Raw genomic sequence first — 20,478 nt, forward strand, 5'->3', positions numbered from 1 at the left:
ATGCACTCTCACTTTAATCCTGCTAGAGTGAGAGAGTGTATTTGAGGCTTAGCTGGGACGCTTCTTAGGATGGGAGGAGACCCCATGCGTCCTTTTGGTAATATAGCAACAAATTGACCAAAGTAGATTTAGATCATTTCTTTTTTGTTTATGTTTCATATTCATACTCAAAGACATAGGAAAGTGCCAGTGTATTCATTCCAGATTTTTTTTAGAGAACAAGGAAGATTATATAATTATGAATTGAAAAGGCATGCCATCTGTACTATTTGTGCTTAAAATGAGTGAGCTATGGAATCACAGTAAAAGATTTGAGCTCTTGTCTGCAAACAGTAGATGGCACCACACCACTTTTTTATGCTTTATGTAGACCTGTAGTGCCCTCTGGAATTTGTGAGCAGTTGGAATCATAACCTCGAATTTAATGCCACATGAGGGCAAGTTATCAGGCATTTGATTTATAAGTAATAAGAAATTCTGCAAATGAAGATTTTTTTTGGCATTCTTTAATTGCAGGGTTAACTGAAATAGCTTTAAAAAAGTATTTATTAGTTCATCTTATTACAATATTACTTCTATGAAATGTCTGTTTTTGTATGTAATGTTTATTTGAAATTGTGTACCACAAAAAAGACCAGAAGTAGAAAACGTCACACCAAATAACAAGACTCAAACAAAACAGAACAGAGCAAACAATAAGAACAAGACCACACATACTTACAAACTCTCCTGACCCAGCTATGTTCAAGAATTAAGAAGTTGCACCCCTTACCCCTGTCCACTCACGAGGCTAGTCCAAGTCATGCTTTTGGCTTTTTATAATTTAAGTATGTTCTCGGCACCTAATGAGCTTTTTAAAAGCCAGCTTAAAATCTTCATTAAAACTTGTGTAGAGCAGAGGGTTGATCAGAGAATTAACATAACCAAGCCATGTCAAAAAATCAGCCACTTCAGAGGACACAGTATAGATGCTCAGACCTACAATCAACTCTTTGATGAAAAATGGCAGCCATGACAAAATGAATGCACCCAAAATCAGTCCCAGGATGCGGGCTGCCTTGCGCTCCCTGGTACTAGAGATTTGCTGACGTTCTCCTGGGGGATCAAGATCATTGTCAAAGGTAGGGATCCTGATGGAGGTGTGGATCTTTTCAAACTCTGTGGTAGGGTCTGAGGTGGAGAAGTCAGACACACAGAAAGTCTGTGTAAGCTTACAGCTTGTAAATGAATTTTGGCTATCTGTGCTTCTGCTGCTTAAGTGCCGGCTTGATCCTCTTTTCTGGTAAAGGCTCTTGGCTGCATGGTAAATCCGGTAATAGAGAATCAGTATCAAAGTCAAAGGGATATAAAATGCTCCAAGAGTGGAGTAAATGGTGTAGATGACATGGTCATGTTGGATGGTGCACTGACTAGGGGGTGGGCTGAGTTGGCGGTGGCTCCTCCAGAACAGAGGGGGCATGGAGATGAAGATGGATATAGTCCAGACTGTGAGGATCATCAGTCCTGCCCTCTTGACAGTCCTCTTCCTGGCATACTCAATCGCATTGGTGATGGCCCAGTACCTGTCTAGGGCAATCACACAGAGATGGAGGATGGAGCAGGTGCAGCAGGTCATGTCCACACTCAGCCACACCTCACAGATGAAGTACCCTAGCTTCCAGCTGTCCATGACGATGTACATGATGCTCAAGGGCATGACTAATACTGCCACCAGGAGGTCTGTTACAGCCAAAGAACAGATCAGGTAGTTGGCAGGCTGGTGAAGCTTCTTGGTAGTGCAGATGGCCATAATCACTGCTAAGTTCAGCAACATGGTCAGGGTGGTGATGATCACCAGAGTCATGGAAATGAGCATCTTCTCTGTGATGGTCTTGGCTCTCACAGCCACGCTGGCTTCTGTGGTACAGTTAGTGATGTTCATGTTTTCTCTGTTCCAGTCTACACTGTGGGGAAGCTTTGTAAGTTTTTTGTTTTCAGCTGGTAATTACTTAGACTTGAATGTCTCCAGTTGGTAAGGAGTCTGTAATTTCTTCAACTATGTAGTCTCTTGGGTTCCATTTTGAGTGAGTAAAGGGAAGCACCACAGCATTTCTTCTGAATGGAGGGCTCCTGGAAAATATTATGCTACTGGTTAGTAAATAAAAAAAGCCATACTCTTTTCCTTGAAAAACATGATAATATTTTGGTATTCATAAATTCTTTAAATAATTTTGATATAACTTTTTTTTTTCTGAATGTAAACTTGATCTTTCATTATTCCTCAAAGGATACTTTATTTTTGCGTTCCCAAACTCTTTCTGATGAAGACATTATCAAATTTAAATCTCTTTCCACCTGAATTCTTATTTATAGTTATCCTTTTATACATGGTGCACATTTATATATAAAAGACTTTTTTTTTTTTACATTTGGAAACATATATTCACATTATATCATGCTTTAAAATTTTTGGGACAATTACATTAAAAAATTATATTGTTTATAATAAGCAGTCTTCAAACCAGATTTTATAGTTTCATAGCAAGTATTCAACTCTAGAACTATTTCAGTGGCTCAATGAAATTGCCCAATTTTGTCTAATTATTTCTGACATTTTATATATCTCACTGTGCACTTTGGAGAAGAGGGAAAAAAGCATATCACATTACTTTGATGTTTATAGTAAATTGTTCTCAAAGTAATACAGTAAACTAACTGTGAAACAGCATCATCTCTAAGCTCAAAAATCTCTACATTTTAAAACATGAGCTTAGTTTTGGTTTATATTTGTGTTCTATTTCATCTATCTATCATCTATCTATCATTTATTTATCTAATCAATCTATTAGATAGCTGTGATTAAGCTGGGTAGTCAATGAGATACTGACATTTATTAAATGCATAGCTATAAGGGATTTTTAAAAAGTAAAATTAAATATCAATATATTCACAAGACTATAAAAATTCACATAGAGGTTATGGCTAATGGTTGATGGTTAGAACACTGATCAAATCTTCTGTTAGACTCCATGGCAGTAGGTCCAGGAAATTTTGAAGAAAAACTGGTGTTTCAACAGTTTTAAGAAGGAACATAGATTGATATTGATTAGGACTAACAGACACAATGATTTAATCAAAAGACGAGCGCAGGAGCAGGTAAGGCATGTGTGAATAGGGAATGAAACTGGTGAGGGTCTTTGGGTGGAGTGGGAATGAGAATTTAGGGGGCAAGATCAAAATCTCTAGCCTAAGTGAAATATAGCTCAGTATTTTATTTCTCCTGCCCATAGGGAAAAAAGAGAGAAAATGACTGTCATTTATTCTTTAGATGGAGAAATCATAATGATTTCACTAAAGACCAAAAATAGGGCAATTGTTTCAAAGACAATCTGTATCTTTCTGCAGTTAAATGAGAAACACTCTGCCTCTTGGCTTCCATTATGTTTTTACAGTGTTTCCTGTGCACGTACCCATGTTTGGATGTTTTGTGTTTCTCTAGTTCTTCCAGGGGACTTTGTCCACCAACATTTTCCTCTTTCTTATAAATTGGATGTTTTCTTTTCCATTGGTAACTTGCCCCCCTTTTATAATCAGTTTAAATGGGCATTTACATTTGAGACCAGCTAAAAAATTGAGTAAGTATGGGCTCTGGAGTCAGACAAACCTGAGTTCAAATTACAGTTGACCCAACTGCTAGCAGCAACCTCTCTACATTTCTCCCTGTGTTTTGTGTATTTATTTCTCAATTTTAACCTCTTTTTATTTAACAAAATTAAATAAAGTTTTTTTTCTGTACGTATTAATCCATAGTTATGTTTTCTTAGGTTCTTGAGGTTTTCTGAAATGAATAGTTTTCAATTAAAAAGGCTTTTTAATTGTGATCGCAAGATTGAGTATAGAGAGTACCATGAATAAGTGACAGAGAACTTTAGAAATTTAAATTTGATAATAGAGGCAATTAGAAAATGTAGTTATTTTGAAAGCATGTAGTACAAATAACCAGCAATGATTCAGCTTCATAGATCTTTTAGAAGATGCTCTATTTATCTGAGATCCCATAACTCCTAATTATCATTTCTCTGGCGACAACACTTTGTTCCTGTTTTGTAACTATTTTTCATTCTCTCCAGCAGACAACATTTCTGGAAGGTAGGATGTATGCCTGATTCATCTTTTAAACTGTTTCTAGTTAAATTAGCAACAATATTGCAGTTTGGTAGAAACTTTTTTTTTTTTTTTTTTTTTACACAGAGCCAGAGAGAGGGACAGACAGGAATGGAGAAAGATGAGAAGCATCAATCATCAGTTTTTTGTTGCGACACCTTAGTTGCTCATTGATTGCTTTCTCATATGTGCCTTGACCGTGGGGCTACAGCTGACCTAATAACCCCTTGCTTGAGCCAGCGACCTTGGGTCCAAGCTGGTGAGCATTTTTACTCAAACCGCGCTCTCAAGCTGGAGACCTTGGGGTCTAGAACCTGGGTCCTCCACATCCCCGTCCGACATTCTATCCACTGCACCACCGCCTGGTCAGGCGAACTACATTGTTGACTCTTTAATGTGGCTTCCCGGTTTATCTTGTGCCCAGGTCTTTTAGGGTAGGAATTACGTTTTCTATCCTTGCACTGTCAGTCACACCAAACTCGGGTACACATCTAGCTTGCCATCTTTTATTTCACAGCAACACATATAACACATTCTTTTGAATGGCGGGACGAGATCACCTGAGAAGCGATGATGGATTGAAGCGGGCTGAGGGGCTCTTCACTGCTTAAAGATCAGGCAAGGGAGGAGGGACCTGAGAAGCAGAGAACAGCTACTGAGATGGAGGAGAACAGTGAGTCAGTTCCATCCCAAGACCATGAAGAGCAAAGTGTATCAAGTAAGAGAAAGGTATCAAAACTGTATAAATACTGCTAACAGGCTGTGGGTAGTGAGAACTTGGTCATTGGACTGAGCAGTATGAATGACGATGACCTTGACAAGGGCAGTTTTGTGCATACGTAGTAGAGACGAAAGGCAGGCTGAATGTGGTTTCAAGAAAGAATGGGATTCCCGGCCAGGGCACACAGGAGAAGCGCCCATTTGCTTCTCCACCCCTCCCCCTCTCCTTCCTCTCTGTCTCTCTCTTCCCCTCCCGCAGCCAAGGCTCCATTGGAGCAAAGATGGCCCGGGCGCTGGGGATGGCTCTGTGGCCTCTGCCTCAGGCGCTAGAGTGGCTCTGGTCGCAACATGGCGACGCCCAGGATGGGCAGAGCATCGCCCCACGGTGGGCATGCCGGGTGGATCCTGGTCGGGCGCATGCGGGAGTCTGTCTGACTGTCTCTCCCTGTTTCCAGCTTCAGAAAAATTTAAAAAAAAAAAAAAAAAAAAAAAAAAAAGAAAGAAAGAATGGGAGGAGAGGAAATGGTGAGTAAGGGCAATTTAAGAGTTTTGCTGATAAGCAGAGCAAGGAAATAAGGTAGTGATTGTGGAGGAGATGTGGGGTCAGTGTTGTTTCATTTTTAAGATTGTCTTTTTTATCTAGGTTGTTTAGTGTTTTCTTTGTTGCTACACTCCATATTCCTTATATTGAGACAAAGAACATTTTTGAAGTGGGTGAAGTGTAATGGAGGAAGCAGGAAAGTAACAATGGAGGAGGCTGGTAATCAGTCAGTGGGGTCTGGGGACCCCAAGTAAGCAGAATTTCTTGGGCAATTTAAGGGATCATACTGGGGGCAGTGAAGAGGCCAAAGAAACAGACATACTCGGGAAATAATCCAATTTCAATTGTCTTGTCTTCTTTTTAATCTTCTTAGAAAAATAACACATGGTTTTATAATTACTACCAACTCCTTAGGAGGTAATATGATTTCTAATTAGAACAATGCAGGTTAAAGGGTACCCAAAAATCTCTTACATCTCTTTAGTTTTTTTATGTAGTAGAGGAAGAAAAACTATAGTAACAATGAACTTAAAACACATTCTGCAGAACCAATCCAAATATTAATAACAACACACCAAACTTTCATTAGTCCAACAGAATGGAAAATTAACTGTAATAATTATAGATAGAGCAGACATATCTTATCTATGTTGATGCAGGAACTTCTTGGGGGTTTGTGACTTTCAATTTCTGCTCTGATTATGACATGGAAAATACTAGTACAGTCCAAAGCCATATTTCAATGATTTTTTTTTATTAAAATGATGAGTAAGAGGGAATCACTGTAACCAATGGGTGGGGTAGTGCATGCTGCTCTCATTCACCAGGATGCTTCGGAGTCTCTGGGAGATAATGTCCCAGTGATGGTCAGAGCATCAGAGAATACAGTCAAAAACACAACTCACCTCATTTTTAATTTCACCATCTTATCTAGTCTTCTATTAGTTTTCAATAGTTATTAAAAATTCACTATATTCTTTCATCTCTTCTTTGATTTTTTTCATTTTGCTCAAATTTCTTCAAATGATTTAAAAAAAATCACCAATATGTGCCAATTTCTTCTTTTTTTCTTTTGTTACTTTAGAAGTGGCAGTTGTCCTCATATTACTAATTTCATCTCTGTGTTTGTTAAATTCACTTCCTCAACCTTCATAAAGACTTTTCTTTGTCTAAACAAAGGAAGGGTGGATAGTAATATGTTTCTTAATTTGATCTTCAGTGGGAGCAAAAAAAAAAAAAGATGTAAAGGAGATATTAGAGTATGGGGTTCTTTATTCTCTTTTTGTAATTTATGTACTTAAATTGTGATTGGGACATAACATGTAGTTATTATGAGTTTATTATATTCATACTAACAGGAAAATATTATCATTGTAAAAATTCAAACATAACAGTGTAAATAGACTTTAAGGAGATATTTATATATTCTGGATGCAAGTACACATATAAAAACATTTGTAAGAAAAATGGTTTTGTGAACATTTTATTACATTCTGTAGTTTGCCTCATATTGTAGTTTTTAATGATGTCTTTTGATAACCAGATTTTAATTTTGATGAAGTGTTAAGTTATTTACTTTTTTTTTGTGATTAGAGATCCCTGAGTCCTAAAAAGTCTTTTCCAGTCTTAAGGTCACAAAAGAATTTTTCTATAGTTTCTTCAAGAAGTTTAATAGCTTTTGCTTTTATGTTCATATTAGATATGGTCATAGAGAGAGCATGGCTGCTGGTTGATGGTAGAGCTAGACCTGGGCAACTGGAGGCTCCTCAACCCACCCCACCCTTGGAATGTACCTATGCCTACCATTCTCACAGCTGGGGCCATTTTAAAAGATGCAACCTTGAGAAAGCAATGTGTTGTTGAGACCATCTGGATGGTGTATGTGATTGAATACCGTTATGACCTCTATATAAACTTTTAAGATTCTGAGAGGCAGGTTTGGAGACGTATTTGTTTTGTGGTCTCCCCAAACTAGCCTCCTATATACTTTCCCTTACTTATTAAATCTGTCACCGACCAAGAGTGGTCTGCCTCTTTCTTTCAACCCTCCTTGCCTTCCATGCATAAGTACCAATTTCCAAATTTTGAACTGACAGTCCATGATCCATCTTGAATAAATTTTTGCATTTTGATGTGACATAAGTATTGAGGTTTATTTTTTCTCCCCTATATGAATGTTTACTTATTTCAGCACTTTTTGTAGGAAAGACTTTTCCCATTGAAATCTGTGTTAGTTTATTTCTATATTCTCTCTTCTGTTTTGTTGACTTACTTTTATGCCAATACAATATTGAATTTATTACTGTAGCTTTTATAGTAAGTCATGAGATCAGGTGATGTGAATCAAACTTAGTTTTTCTCTTTTAAGATTATTTTGGCTATTCTAGGTTCTATTAATTTTCATACAAATTTTAGAATGGAACTGTCAATTTATACAAAAACCCTGCATAATTTTAGTTGAGATTGTGTAGCAATTATAGAACAATTTAAGAAAAATTAAAATTTATCAATATTGTGTGTCCTCCAATCCATGAACAAAGTAGTTTTCTTCATTTATTTTGGTATTTCTTAATTTCTCTCAGTAACATTAGTAGTTTTCAGTTCAGAGTTTTATTTTCACATATTTATTTAAATCTATCCCTATGCATTTTAATATTTTTGATGTTTTTGTAAGGGGTACTTATATGCCAATTTCCATTTTTATTGCTTTTATAGAAAAATACAACAAATTTTTGGTTATTAATTTTGAATCTGTGATCTAGCTAAATACCCTTATCAGTTCTGGTAATATTTTGGTAGTAAAAAATTTTCTATGAAAAAAATCATGTCATTTGCAAATTGAGATAGTTTTATTTTTCCCTCAATTTTATTGCTATTTCTTTTTCTTGCCTTATTATACTAACTAGAATTCCAGAAAATGCTGAGTAGAAGTGAGGAAAGCAAATATTCTTACCCTGTTGCCAATATCTGAAGGGAAAAGGTTCATCATTCACCACCAATATATTAGCAAAAGTTTTTCTTCGATCCCTTTTATTAGTCTGAGAAAAATTTTCTCTATGGCTAAATTACTGATACTTTTTGTAATAAGATTTTCTAATTTGATCAAAATTTATCTTTTTCTGCTACTGAGATTATTTTACAATATTTTTCTTTATTCTGTTAATGTGGTGAATTAAATAAATTGATTTTTGGGTGTTAAACCAATCATGCATATTTGGAAAAACCTTTGTTCATTATAGTCTTTTTAAATAACGCTGAATTTGACTTGCTCATATTATGTTAAGAAGTTTTGTGCTTATTTTTAAGAGAGATATTTGTGTGAATGCTTATTTTCCTGTACTTATGCTTAGTTTTGGTATCAAAGTAATGCTGGCCTTTAAAAATGATTTTTAAAAACTTTCTGAAGAAGTCTGAGGAATACTGATGTAATTTCTTTTGCAAATATTTGGTGAAATGTACCTGTGGGTCTTTTGGATCTTGAGTTGTAGTTGAACCTTATTTGCTGTTGGCACATCAATAGAAGGGATTTACACCTAGGATGATGGTAGACTGAAAGGACTGGCTGTGACCACCACCCACTGTGGAGAATCAGCTGCGCAGAAGCCCACCATGCAGAACAAGAATTATTTCATTAGGGCTCTGGTGCCCATTGAATCTTCCCCTTGAATGCATTGCTTGTGGAGGTGGTTGGGTGGTGGTACTTTGATGTGGTCCAAAGCTGCCCACTGGGTACACTGGCTCTGTGACTTCCTGGGAGGTGCAGTACAAGGTCAGTTGCCACCTGTATTCTGCCTGCGAATACCCAGCATGAGCTACAAAGTAAACTTCAAATGGCTGCTACTTGTGCTAGGCTTGGAGGTGCCAAGGTGAGGTCAAGCTGTGAGCTAAGACTGGCTGTTGCTAGTTGTGGGCCTGGGATCACCTAGTGAGAGTTATGGGGTATGCTGAGACCAGATGCTGCTTGTTTGAAAGATTTTAAGAAAATCTAAAGCCTGAGCCAAGACAGGCCATTCATATGGAAAAGCCATTGGAAACAGGTTGGAAGAGCCAAAAAGTTGAGTGGGGTAGGTCTCAGGGAATCACCAGAGTGGGGACAACAGTGTCAGTCAGGTTGATGGAGATTCAAATATGGCACTCACCTGATGGCTCTGCTAAGGGAGGGTTCAGAACAGGAACAATAGCCTGTGCTAGCACTTATGTCTGTCAAAAAACTGCCCCGCTCCCCAGCTCTTGTCCTGATGCTGGCAATTCAGTTTTCCCCATTTGTCTCTGGTGCCTTTCAGACTAACACCCCAGAACTGGAGCTCAGAGGGAGTGAGTCAGAGTAAGTCTGTGCATGGGCCTTTTATAGGAACAGTTTGGGACTCCAGCAATCCTCTGTTCTCCTCAGCCTCAATCCCTGCTGGTTTTTGCAGCCAGAACTTATGGGGAATTCTCTTCCTGGCTCTGGAAACCTGGGCTGGGGGCCTGGTGTGGGGCTGGGACCCCTTGCTCCTCAGTGGGGAGCTCTGCAGCTGACATATCTCTCCCAATTTTTATCTGCCACACATGAGTGTGGGACCAGCCCATTCCATGTCTTTACCCCTTCTACCAGTCTCCATGTGGCTTCTTCTCTAATTCCCTAATTGGATGACTTCCATTCAGCTAGATTTCAGGCATTTCTGTATAATGGTTATTCAGTAGTTTTGCTGTAATTTTGATGTGGTTATGGGAGGAGGCAAGCACCACGTTGACTTACACCGCCACCTTCACTGGAAGCCATGAGTGCATTTCTTCACTTCAAAATATTTAAGGATTTCACAGATTCTTTTAAAGTTGATTTTTAATTACATTGTATTCAGGCACATAATATAGAATCTGTATGATTTCAATAATTTGAAATTTACTGAGACTTATTTTATAGCTCAGCTTGTAGTCTATCTGCGTGATGTTATATGTGTGTTTAAAAATAATGTGTATTTTGTGATTGTTCCGTGTAACTTGCTTTACAGTATTGTTCAAATCTTCCATACCTTTACTGATGATTTTGTCAACTTGTTCTATCAATTATTGAAATAAGTGTTAAACTCTCTAACTATAAATGGGGGTATGCCAATCTCTCTCTTTAGTTCTGTGAATTTTTGAGTCATGTATTTTGAATGTCTGAAATTAGATATATATTCATTTAGTTTAGAATGATGTTTTCTTGATGAATTGACCATTATATCACTATGTAATGTGTCCATTTGTCCCTGATAATATTCTATGTTATGATGTTTATATTGTATGATATTAATATAGTCACTCCAGTTTTCTTTTAATTAATGTTTGTATGGTATATCATTTTTCTATTTTTCTACTTTTAACCTATCTATGTCTTTATATGTAGTGGGTCTCCTATAAACAGCCTCAAGTTGGATCTTACATTTTATCTGGCCTGACATTTTCTGCCTTTTCATTGGGATGTTTAGATCATTTAAACTTAATGTAGTTATTGATGTACTTGGTTTTAATTATACCATCTTTTTATTTATTTTCTGTTCAAGTTTCCTTTTATGTCCTTAGTTTGTAATTTTTAGCATAAAGTCCTGTGCATGTTATGTTAGATTTATACCTACGTATTTTATTTCTTTGTAGTGATTGTAAATGGCACCATGTTTTTAATTTCAGTTTCCATGTTTATGTTTATGATATAGAAATGTAATTGATTTTGTGTGTTGATCTTGTGTTATGCAACCTTGCTTAATTTATTTATTAGTTATAGGACTTTGGGGGTAGATTCTTGGAATTTTCCACATAGATGATTGTGTCATTTGCAAATTAGAATGCTTTTATTTCTTCTTTCTCATCTGTATATCTTTTCTTGCACTACTGAAGTAGCTAGACTTTCCAGTACTTTGGTGATTATATGTAGTAAGAGCAGACATCTTTATCTTATGCCTTATTTTAGGGAGAAAACGTTATTTTTCCTTATTCACAGCATAGGAATCATTTTTGGGAATGGAATCTAAGCAGAAGTGGTATGTGCCACTTCTAGGCCTGGTCTACAACAATTTCTAATGTATCATACTATGCTCAATTCTGTTTACCAGTTGGATGGGATGAAAGCATTCTAGGTCCCTGAATGGCCAGAATACTCACCTCTCCCTGCTGGCTTTCATTAGATAGTGATATAAATGAGAAATAACATTTTCTTTTATTAAACCACTAATATTTTTAAATTTATTAGTGAAAGAGGCTAATACTATGTACCTTAAGTCAGTAGTCCCCAACCTTTTTTGGGCTACGGACAGTTTAATGTTAGAAAATATTTTCACTGACAGGCCTTTAGGGTCGTACGGATAAAAGTATCACGTGACCGAGACAAACGTCAGGAGTGAGTCTTAGACGGATGTAACAGAGGGAATCTGGTCATTTTTTAAAAATAAAACATCGTTCAGACTTAAATATAAATAAAATGGAAATAATGTAAGTTATTTATTCTTTTTCTGCAGACCAGTACCAAATGGCCCACGGACCGGTACCAGTCCGCGGCCCCGGGGTTTGGGGACCACTGCCTTAAGTAACACATCAACAATGCTTGGGAGATCCAATCTTTGGAAGTTTGGTTTCACAATTTTAAAAATGAAGATAATTATATCTACCTTAACATATTTATAGAGAGAATTAAATGAGATAGTACTTGCCAAAGTACTTGCACATTTCTTGACACCTGAGAAGTACTCAAAAAACATTTGTTCAATCTGTTGTTTGCTGAGCATGCTCATGTGTTGACATTATTAGTATGTCAACACATTAGTTGGAGATTTATTATTAGTATGGAGATTTATTATCTCCATATTGAACTAAGGGAGATTTACTTGTGTATGTCTTTGAATATTTAATCTATCCCTTTAAAATTTACTTTTCAGAGGTAAAAGTGATGAAATGTATTGCAAACCCAATACATATTGATTAAAATATTATGCATCTGTCAGTTCACTTGATATAGTTCCTTAGTAAACATTTATAGCTGGCTTGTGAATTCGACTTTCAAAACTGTTTTTAGGAAAATCCATGCCATATATATCACAAACTGTGCCCATGTTTTCCTTGGATCTTCTGGATACAACTGTATGTTTCTAAGCAAAGAAACGATTGTATGTTTCTAAGTAAAGAGGAAAAAAAAGGGCAAGTTATACAGGTAGGTTTCCCCATCAACAGAAAGTTTATGTGGAAAGCAGATATATGCCCCCTTACTCATAAATCAATTCCATTCATCCACAGTCATTTTGAAGAGATTATGGTCCCGAAGACAAATCCAGAAAAGGTGCCAAAGGCAAGAAGGTGATTGAGAATTCTTTAATGTAGTCAGGGCATTTGGATGTGACAGGTGAAGGGGGGAGGTTGAGTAAGGAATTAAATCTTCAGCGTTAAATGCCTGAGTGAAAATAGAAAGTAATTTAGAGAACTGAGGGACATGATCTTGATACAATTTATTGACCAATTTATTTTACTACTTTGGTGATGATAATATAAAAGTTAGATATTATCATAATATCTTAATAACTCATAAGGAGAATTTAGAAAAATGTCTCAAATTTGAGGAATTTGTCTAAAACTTATGTTTTTTTATTTGAGTGTTTTCTACCTCTAAATATAGTTATTTCTGGGTAGCCAGCACACATTTGTGTTTCTGTGAACTCTGGTTAGCTTTTTGGTTTGGGTTTTTAACATCATTTTTGCTGACCTAAAAAGAAGAGCCTCAGTTTCTGTTATGATCAGAACAGATTCTACATCTTGGACTACTGCACACATGATACTTAGTTTGTTCAGTGAAGAACAAACATTGTTTTTTCTTTTTTTTTCCTACAGTCTATTGTTGCACCACACCCTGGTTGTTAAACTTCATTTAGCTTTCCAAAGCCTTCTTTAACTGTGCTTCTTAGGTTTGGCAATTCATTAGCTATAAACCTCTGCCATGCTCCAGGCAGGAGCATACAATAAGACAAGTATGTAGTATCTACTTTGCAATACAGTTTTCACTTTGGTATATTTTAGATTTATGAGAAAGTTGTAAAGATAATACAGAGTTCCTGTATACTTCTCAGCTATTTCAGCCATTGTTAACATCTTATGTTGTCATAGTACATTTATCAAAATTCAGAAAGCTACATGGTTCATTACTCTTAACCTCCAGGCTATATTTATATTTAACCAGTTTCCATTAATTTCCTTTTTCTGTTTCAATCCAGCATTGTATTTAGTTATTAGATCTCCTCAGCGTCCTTTGGTCTGTGACAATTTCTCAACCTTTGCTTGATTTTCATGACCTTAATGGTCTTGAGGATTACTGGCCAGGTATCCTGTAGAATGTCCCCATCATAGTTTGTCTGATGTTTTTCTTATGATTAGACTGGGGTATGAGTTTTTTGGTAAAAATACCATAGAGGTGAATTGTCCTTCTCATTAAATCATACCAGGAGTAGTACATAATATCCATGACATCAACGAGGATGTTAACCTCCGTCACTGGTTAAGATAGCATTTGCCAGGATTTTATTTTTCCTTTTTCCTACTCTACTTTTTGTAAGTCAGTCAGTAAGTCTAGCATACCTTCAAGGGTGGGGCATTGAGCTCTACCTCCTGGAGGGGGAAATATGTACATATATTATGTTGAACTCTTCTGTAGGAGATTTGTCTCTTCTCCACCACTTCTTTACTTATTCAATAATTAATATTTATATTTATATATGTACACTTATGATTCAGTCCCAAGAGGCTATTAGCTGCGAGTTTTGAAAAAATTACCTTTCAAAAAGTGTTGTTGATGTCTATTTATATTATTTATTTATATCAGTATGAACTCAAGGATATTTATTTTATTCTTTGGGTTATAATCTAAGACTACATTATTTGTTTATCCTTCAAATTGTTCCACCTTTGGCCATTGGGAGCTTTTTTGGTCAGCTCCTGTTGCACCATCTCTTTTATAAGTCTGTTTTCCTTTGTCCTGTATGGATAAGCAGCATCTCTTTAAAAAGTGGTGGGGGAAAACAATCTATCTTGTGAAGCACAGTTAAGGTTTTAGGCAACAGAGAGTCTTTGTTGCAGGCAAATAAAGCCTTTCAATATGAAGGACACCTGTAGAAGTGTTATTTGCTTTTCAACTGAGAATAATTAAAAAATGAACTTTATGAAGTATCTGTCATTTAAGCTAGCTGGTGCTTGAGCTTGTATTAGCATGTTTATTAAAAAAATGAAATGACTTTTTTTTTCTTTGACTCAGCTTAATGACACAGATGAAGTAATCGATTCCTCGGAGATCTAGGCACCTTCCTGTGCTGAACATTGATTTTTCTTACAAATCTTCTGCAGTACAATGTTCCTTTATGGCAGACCCAATGGAGTGAGCATTTAAGCTGCTTGCATGGCTAAAGTTTCACACTGTGTTTCCACCTAGGGAAGCATTATTATCTCAGATCACTTGGTAACTCTCCAGCTGCCTCCAAGAGTATGTTCTACAAAGGGAGGTGTGCAGGTATCTATTGTAATGCCAGTGGCTGTGGCCATACAGATTTGCATTAAATTCAGGTAGATGGTAAAGGAACTATGGAGTCAAAAAATGGTGGGCCATTCTGCTTATTAGAGTCTCACAACAGCTGAAGAGCAAGAAGTCAGATAAGACCGCTTCTCTCTCTCCCTGGGATGATGAGCAAATAGATGGGGGAAAAATTCCTTCTCCAGCAAACAATAGCAAAAAATGGCTCCTCTCAATGGCAGCAGGCAATCTGCAATCTACAAGCACCTGCAGCATTACATAGACTATACACACGTGGTGCTGCCCCGTGCTCATACACCAATCAGGCAATGTGCAAGTGAGCAAGCCTAACACACTTGTTTGCCCAACATCTATATTTTTTCTAAACATACTTCAGATTGAAAAGCAAGAGATAGTGTGGTGTATAGAAATGGAAGGATTAAGAGTTCAGACCTGTGAATGCATCTCAGGTCTATTGATGGTAGGTTGGTTGTATATCCCTGAAAAAACACACTATGCCTTTGGGTCTCAGTTTCTCAATCTGTATAATTAAAATTTTATTATATCTGACCATCTTTCAGGTCTAACATCCTATGATTTTTATACTATGATTCTACAGTAGCTGGAAGAATGCTATTGTACATATATTTATGTTTCAGTTCCAAGAGAAAAGTAGCCCCTAGTTTTGGAGAAATTATATTATAAATGTGATGTTGGTGCCCAATAAAAATGCTAAGGATTTCTGACATTTATGTATTATTGTTATCCAAATCTATTCTCACATTAAGTTTTCCAATTTTAACATTAATTTTCTGTTTTAAATTTTGAACACAGAATCTTTCTATCAAGCATTTACTTTTATCCCTACACTTGACTATCATTTTGATATTTAGCCACCTCTCTTTTCTTGACTATTTTTTCTCGATTTGTCACTTGTGATGAGTGTTGTTTGGTCTCTCACACTTATCCAAGTCTTGAGGTCGACTTTGTTCCAGACTATCATTTCAAGGGTATTTGTATAAAGCATAGTCTTGAAAGACAAAGACTGGGAAAGGGAGGCATATTTACTGTCTAATGTAATAAAACATCCTACCCCTTTTGGAGTAAGCAGTCGGATGCTTCCTGCCCATTAAAAAAGACTTGGTTTCCCTAAGCTCAGTATGCAAGCTGTAATGTATTCACTGCATGCAATAGTCATCTGGCCCTCTTTGCATCACTCTGTGGGAATTCAAGCTTGGGAAATTGGTGCAAGAAAATGCTAATACTCTGGCTACTGCTAGCTGTAATAAAATCACTATTCTATTGACCAAGGAGTCACCTGTCTCCTGATGGTTCCATGACACAGTGACATTTGTTATCTTACAGGAAGGGTAAAATCTCAGATTTCCACAGTTTTTTTTTGCAGTGTATGGCTCATTATGAAGTTTTAGTAGGTTGTATAGAATTAATAGTTTGGGAGCACTGTCTTCTCTTGATTTGTACTTGCCTTGAGCTTGATGAGAGGTTCCACAAAAAAGATCTGAGAACCTGGATTTCAAATAAACCAGATTAAATCATGTTCTAGTTTTGTAACATTGGCATGTCATTTAGCATCTCTTCACTTCTTTCCCTTCTCTTTTTAGTGGAGATGACCTATTTCACAAGGTTATTGTAAAGATAAAAAACCTCCCATAAACCTGTGCTATCCACTATGGAAACCATACATGGCTATTTATGTTATTTTAAATAAAAAATTAGTTCCTTACTTGTACCACTTTTCAAATGTTCAGTAGTCATGTTATTAGATAAAACATATACATAACATTTCTACTACTGTCCCCAATTCTATTGAACAGTGCTGACAAACTCTATATTGTTTTATAGAAAAATAGATTTATTTTTGTTCTTTTGCTATTATTGGGAGGTTGGATGGGATCAATTCAACTGTTTGATTGTTAACTTGTGGCAAGTCTTTTAAGACTCACATGTGCCATGGAAAGCCCTGGCTTTCTATATAAAGACTTAAGTGGAGTTTGGCAACAAAAATAAGACGGGAAATGAAAACTAAGCCTCATTTCATGCACCAGGGGCTGCACAAACTGATGGGCTCAGTTTTCTAAGGTTGCATCTAGGCTCAGCATGAGACTTTTGTGAGTGGCAGGTGATATTTGCTATGGGTATAGGAAGGTGCTCGGGCACGTGCACCTTACATATTTGCTTTCTTTTTTTGTCCTCTATTTGTTTGTTCACTTTGTATTTGATAGTCTTCCCTCAAAAACTAAATGTGGTCTGACTTTCCTATAGTTATATTGTCTGACTCTGAAATATATAATATTTATTTTGTCAATTTTTGCCTCCTTTTCTTTTTTCCTTACTCAATACTCTGATTATTGAAGGTGCTAAGAGGACTTGTTACTTTTTATTTTTAAAGGACATTTATTAAAGCTGGGGCAGTGAAGCAAGAAAGAGCTTAGGATAAAAGAAGCAACAGGAGGAAGCCTAGGTGGACTGTTTGGCTCACTAGAAAGTCAAAGTAAAGGGGCTTTGGAAACAAGTTCAGGGGTGAACCCAGACGAGCTGATGAACTGCTGATGAACTGCTGCTGCCCACTGCTCTCCTGGGGTCCCTAAGAACTTAGGAGAAAGAGAGAAACAAGGAAAATATCCTGAGGGAGGAAGAGAGAGAGTGCCAAGAGGATTTCTAATGTTTCTTTTTATCTCTGATGAACCCTTTTAGTTGCTAAAGTATTTCAGTCAGTCCCTTCTAGAATATTTTCCAGCAAAGTCTTGAAAGAGTCTATAGGGATTAGTAACACTAATCAGCATTTGAAAAGACACTGATATCGCCATAAATATTAAAAGATTATATTTCTCTTTTTCTTCTTAAACTGCTGCCGTTGAAGTACTTCAGATATAATAGAAAAGGCAAATAATTTCACTTCATATGAACTCTAGCTCATGGGTCCTGGCTCCTGTAGTGCTGAGCTGATTCACAGTGGTGTCAAGACTTAGCAGAAGAGAGTTATGACTGATTAGTGATCAATAACTAGTAACTAGCCTAGATTGGTATCTGAAAAGTTAAGATATTTTACTTTCTTAGAATTAAAAAACAATAATTATTCTTGCAAATGGCAGCAAAGGTCTTGAAGAACATCTTTTTTTTTTTTTTTTTTCCTGAAGCTGGAAACGGGGAGAGACAATCAGACAGACTCCCGCATGTGCCCGACCAGGATCCACCCGGCACGCCCACCAGGGGCGACGCTCTGCCCACCAGGGGGCGATGCTCTGCCCCTCTGGGGCGTCGCTCTGCTGCGACCAGAGCCACTCTAGCGCCTGGGGCAGAGGCCAAGGAGCCATCCCCAGCGCCCAGGCCATCTTTGCTCCAATGGAGCCTTGGCTGCGGGAGGGGAAGAGAGAGACAGAGAGGAAGGAGGGGGGTGGAGAAGCAAATGGGCGCTTCTCCTATGTGCCCTGGCCGGGAATCGAACCCGGGTCCCCCGCACGCCAGCCGACGCTCTACCGCTGAGCCAACCGGCCAGGGCGACCATCATTTTGATTCAATCTAATTTCAATCCCAGTTCTGCCTAGAGAAAACCAAATTCTTCCAACCACCATGCTTATATGAATTCAAGCTCCTATCAGAATTGTGATCCTTCATGCCACTTTTTTTCTAGTTCATGAGAAGCACAAAAAGATAGTGATATAACTTTTCTCCATTCTACAATAGCACCAATAATAACATTGCTCTAGACATTGAAAATAGTAAATATTACCAGAATTTGTACTACAAAATGTGATGAATGTAACCTTGAATTTTTAACTAATAGTTTTCCAATCTTTCAGATGTTTAGGTATAACAGAATAGAAAATGGCAATATTCTGGGGTAAAGATTACGTGGAAAAAAATATCTCATATTAACTACACAAAGTAAGAGGGGATGACAGAAAGAGAAATCTCCAGAGATAATAATATTAATTTGTGATAAATTTAATTTGTGATAAAAGTAAATTTAATTTGTGATAAAAGTTAGAAGCATTCCAATCCCAGTCAATAAGAACATTCACTTTCCTCTGATCTTAACTCAACGACAATTGTTTTCAAAGTCAAAATATGATGAACAAGTTTCCCCTTGTATTGTTCACCATAGATTTTATAAAACGCGAGTGAAGGCACCCATTCAGTTTTATTGAATTCTCCAGACCTGAGTAGACATTCACAATTGTACCGATATAGTTGGTGTTAAAGGACGACTATGGCCCTGCCCTTGAGGTGCTCACAGTTCATCAGGGAAGGCAGACCTAATTTCTCTAAATTATAGCCTGAGTGAAGCTGGACTGGTAAGAAGATTTCACCTCCCACCATGTTAATTGATCTTTTCTAGCTATAATGGTAGCCTGACACTGTCTACTGACCAGCACTATTCTAGTTCCTTGACCTGGCACAACTTTGCTCATTTCCTCTCCTTGTTTGAACCCTATTCTTTTTCCAAAGCAAATCCCAACCCATTTGTGAGGTCTATTCTGACTTTCCTTAAATTATTTGTTCAACTATTTAAGACCAATTTGGGACTTCAGAGACCTCAGACATTCTAAAAATATTTTGATGTTCCTTTTCCATGTAATTTTAAAAACAATTTATGTATAGTATAAGGAAGTCCCACAAAGTTTTTACTTTACTTTTGATTACCATTTTAATGCCTGTTAGGACATATCAAAGATCAAAAGGTCTCAGAAACTTTCTTTCAGAGAAAAAAAGAGGCATAGAAGCCTCTGTTTTTGGTACTCCTACATTGAAACCCTTAAACATGTACTTGATCTACTTTGGAGTAATCTAGCACTGTGTAGGCCTGTCTCCTACACTGGATTGAAAGCACTATCCTTGTTTCCTTAGTTTCCAGCCCAGCAAGTGGCACACAATAGATGTTTAATATGCATGTTTTGAATGACTACTGAATAAATTGCAGTTAATTATTGTCACTTCACTTATATTGTCTTTGACTTTTAATGCAGTATCCAGAACAAAATAGCTGTTAATAAATTGTTGTTTGATGGCATTTATGATAGTGATGATTAGCTATATACCAAACTTGTGCTTCTCATCCAATAGTCTAGATTTATCATTGGGAAGTTGCCATCCAATCAAGGATTATATTTTCAACAACCTCTTCCTTGCACTAGAGTTTGGTTGATTTTGTCTTTATTTTTCATCAATGAGATATGAGCAGAAGTGATGGGTATTACTTTTGGGTCATGATCTTAAAGAAGCAGAGAATTTTTCCATGCTTTTTTATTTCATTGGTTCAATATAGAAGATTATGAGGCCTTGAATGGCAGGACCAAAAGACAACGGAATCTGAGCTCATCATGTAAAAGAGAGCTACCTGCCAATCAGTTTCCAAGTTGAACCCCTATCTGAGCAAGAAATAAATTTCTGTTGTTTAAGCTATTGAGATTTCAGATATTTTTTGTTATAGTATTAAAGGTTACTCTAACCTGTAAAGAAATATAGTTATGTGTATTAATTTAGTGTCCCTCTTGTTGTTGTTGCTGTTGGTGGTCATGGTCTTGCCATTGGTTAAGGGCACGGTATTGAAACC

At 36.9% G+C, this 20,478-nt stretch overlaps 1 protein-coding gene across 1 annotated transcript; it reads right to left on the bottom strand.

Moving 5' to 3' along the window:
• Window positions 1-520: 520 nt before the first annotated feature.
• Window positions 521-1,921, bottom strand: HTR1E (5-hydroxytryptamine receptor 1E). Its single transcript, XM_066361335.1, has one exon. The coding sequence runs from the start codon at window positions 1,919-1,921 to the stop codon at window positions 824-826; it is 1,098 nt and encodes a 365-aa protein (XP_066217432.1). The 3' UTR covers window positions 521-823.
• Window positions 1,922-20,478: the final 18,557 nt, after the last annotated feature.

Source organism: Saccopteryx leptura, chromosome 1 (genome assembly GCF_036850995.1).
Source record: "Saccopteryx leptura isolate mSacLep1 chromosome 1, mSacLep1_pri_phased_curated, whole genome shotgun sequence".
Classification (NCBI taxonomy): domain Eukaryota; kingdom Metazoa; phylum Chordata; class Mammalia; order Chiroptera; family Emballonuridae; genus Saccopteryx; species Saccopteryx leptura.